Below are 3,543 nucleotides of genomic sequence, written 5' to 3' on the forward strand. Positions count from 1 at the left end.
ACGACCCGTCCATGGGACGCAAGCTGCACCCGGGCGCAGCGCAGTCTCTTCCTACCGCCGTCGCCCTGGACAGTGTGCGGAGCCAGAAGTTGGAGATGACGACGGCGAAGGGCGAGAGGCTCGCGATCGACGGGCAGGTGCACATGTACACGCCGAACTATTTGTTGACGCATCCGTTGGTGAGCCCGGTTGTGAGCTACCTCGGTGGGCTGCCGCCGCTGCTCGTCAGTGCCGGGGATAAGGAGGTGCTAAGAGATGAGATCATCTACTTGTGAGTACAGAAACTTCTTTGTCTTCATCGTAAATGCGGTTGACGGGACTGTACACGCAGCGCGCACAAGGCTGCGCATCCGGAGAAGTATCCTGTGAAGCCCGAGTCAAAGTTGTTGTACCCCGCACTAGAGGGGATCGAGCAGCGATGCGGGCCGACTAAGGTTCACCTACAAGTCTACGACGGTACGTGCCTCCAATGGCCAAGCGATCTCTACGTCTCACCTCCAAGGAGCAGATTGCGCGCATACGCTTCCGATCTTATTCGCGTTTACAACCCCGGGCAAGTATTGCTTCCGTGCAATGGCCACATTCATCAAGTACGTGACAGGCATGCTCCCCAAGCCGAGCACGGAAGTGCCCACGATCCTGGGTAACGAGAACAGAACGACCCTATCACCTGAGAGTACGCAGATGAACCTCCTCAGCTCTGCTTCCACGACCCATGCCAACCAGGAACAAGCCTCGCTCAGCGGACCCTCTCACCTACCAATTGCCCGGTCTGAGCCTCTGGTGGCTGATGATGTCGCTAGTACAATAAGCTCTCCCTCACTTGCGAACAGCGTCGGCGCCTCGCAGTGCGGCCCTTCCGAAGCTCCTGTCGCGCCCGAGCGCAGAAAGTCGAAACGTCGCGCGTTCAGCGCCAGCGTGTCGCGCGCAAGTAGCTTCCTGCGCCGTCGACACGCGACTTCGGAAGTCGAGGTTCCCCCTATCCCAAGCAGCCCTCGTAGCCCACCTCATGGGCACAGTTCATCACAGTCATCAGATGTTGGTGGCCCGCGATGGCAGTTCCACAGGTCCAGCGCCGACCCTTTACAGCACTATGCCGGCGAGGTGGACGTATATGACAACGGTCTGGTAAGTTCTCTGTTCCATCCCTGCCGCTGAGGCGTTTCCAAGCCTCAGCTGAACTTCCATTCACCATCGACACAGGATACAATGATCCGCGAACGCATCTCGACGCGGGGCGTCATCCGCCCGCTCGAGCCCGAGTCTGAGCTGAGCGCGTTCCGCCTGCCCTCCGAACTCATCGGCGAGATCTCGGAGCTTGCGGTGCGACGTTATATCGATGGGACGATCAAGTTCGGGAAGAAGTTCAAGAAAGCGACGACGGCGATCGAGAAAGCGCGCACCCGTAACTTGGAGCGCGCACGGCAGGACACGATGAGGAATACGGTGCAGCTCCAAGCGTTCCTTCAGACCGACAAAGAACAGGAGGGGACTGACACTGGGGAGAAAGAGCAGGGTGTAGTGGGCGGACAGGCCGTGCAGGGCTTGGTGGCGTCAGGTAGCTGGCAGTGGGCGTGGGCGTTGGACATGGACGAGAACCCACCGCCGAGCAGCATTGTATCGAGACGGGATACCGAGGAGGCGAGACGGCTGGCCAAGATTGCGGACCATGCGGTGCTCACGGAGGATCATACAATGAGCGGGAACAACCTCTGGCAGTTGATCGTCAACTTCCTTACAACCACCCCTGATCGCGACCAACACAAGCATCATAAGCGCCATGACCACAACCACGAGCGTGAGGAGAAGCAGGATACGACGGCTACTAGCGCAGATAGACCCGTGGACGTCCTCTCACCTGCGCTTCCGTATACCTCCTTTCTCTCGTAATACATTGTCTCCTTCTGGTGAGGTATCTCTTGTTCTCTGCAACTCTGCTTTGTAATAGTCAGCTGTCTGGGATACATCGAACACGCCAGCACTGTTCGCCATGCCTTTCCCGAATGGGCCCCCTCTGCCAGCAAGAATCAACGGCAAATGGAGGAGACAAATGGAAACATCAGCACCAAATTGCGCAGGGTGAGTGCAAGTATCCGTCTCCAAGAGTCGCCTGGCAAACATACTTGCACCAGATGCAGTCCACCAAGCAGCCAGGAACAACAGTTATGAACGATTTTCAGGAACGGGCGGAGCATGGTGCAGATGCGGAACATGGTGCAGACGCGAAGCATGGTGCAGACGTGTCAAGCAAGGTATGTACCCTCTTCCATCCATGGTCGCCCGAGGACACGTCGCTGCCAAATTGCAACCTTATCCCAGTCGCTACCATCAGGTATGTGTGCCATACCCGTATGTAGGAACTCCCCGGCACAGGTCCGCCGTACCAACTCCCCCATGTCACCGCGGAGCAGCCATCAGTACCAAATCTGCGGTCTGGTCGGGTTGACGTGACCAGGCAAGTCATTGTTACGCACCAACTCACCAGGTTCAACGGGCAGCTGTGAACTGCTGCATGGCGAAATCCGTGGCTGCATGAAGAGGGAGTGTACAATGACAGCGGCATTGCGCCCGACGGATCAGATCTTGATGGACAGCGTTTCATGCAGACATCCTGACGAACGCAGCAGACGCGGCTAGCGAACCTCAAGCAATGCAAACATAAGTCTCCCAGGCACAATGTCTTATCATCTGCCGGAGACGCAGCAGCGGAGAGTGAAGGCCATGGAGGATCAGAAGGAGTTGGTTGAACCTAATAGCGTTATGGTGGAGAGCATGTCTGAGCCTTGTTTCCGCTCACCTACTTGGTGGTAGCGCATATTATTGACAATACAAACCAGAAATTAGTGAAGTTGGAAATTCTGTGCTGTATTTGAATAATTGATTAATTTCAATGCTGAATAAAAATAACCTGTCTTTAACAACTAGGTGATCTGTGTGCAGATACAACCTACGTTTTTTGTGTCACCCTTGTAACCTGTGTACTCAAGTGCTCAAAGTGCAGCCTGTGTAGTCTTACAATGAACCTGCGCAAATTGTTTTTGTACCTACGTCTTTATGATCTAACCTGTGTGGTGTCCAACCTGCGCAATTAGAACCTGCGTCATGTTTAACCTGTGCTGATTTAGTAGTTTTGGGAACTTGATTTTTTGGACAAAATACCTTCCACATACTCCCACCCCCACCAGAACCCGTGGAGGTTGAAGGGGAACTCGAATACGAAGTCGAAAAGATTGAGGACAGCCGCACCTACCGCAATCAGTTCCAATACCTGGTCAAGTGGAAGGGCTACGACGAAGGCCAGAACAGCTGGGAGCCGGCAAAGGACCTCACTCATTGCCAAGAGCTCATCGACGAATTCCACGAGCGGAACCCCACTGCCCCACGTCGAATTGCAGCTGCCATCTTTCAATCTCTTCCCTGGCAACCCCTCGTCAACTTCACCACTGCCGCACCCTCCGACCTCGAATGGGCCTCCGGACGGCGCCCCGGCATCGGGTCCATCGGGGACCGACGGACCTTAGGAGGGGGGTAATGTCACGGACG

At 55.6% G+C, this 3,543-nt stretch overlaps 1 protein-coding gene across 1 annotated transcript; it reads left to right on the forward strand.

Moving 5' to 3' along the window:
* Positions 1-11: 11 nt before the first annotated feature.
* Positions 12-1,890, forward strand: DICSQDRAFT_175852 (uncharacterized protein; the record flags this gene model as incomplete). Its single annotated transcript, XM_007371719.1, has 4 exons — positions 12-271; positions 332-456; positions 509-1,128; positions 1,204-1,890. 4 exons carry the CDS (start codon positions 12-14, stop codon positions 1,888-1,890), a joined length of 1,692 nt encoding a protein of 563 aa, XP_007371781.1.
* Positions 1,891-3,543: the final 1,653 nt, after the last annotated feature.

This window comes from Dichomitus squalens (genome assembly GCF_000275845.1).
Source record: "Dichomitus squalens LYAD-421 SS1 unplaced genomic scaffold DICSQscaffold_209, whole genome shotgun sequence".
Taxonomy (NCBI): domain Eukaryota; kingdom Fungi; phylum Basidiomycota; class Agaricomycetes; order Polyporales; family Polyporaceae; genus Dichomitus; species Dichomitus squalens.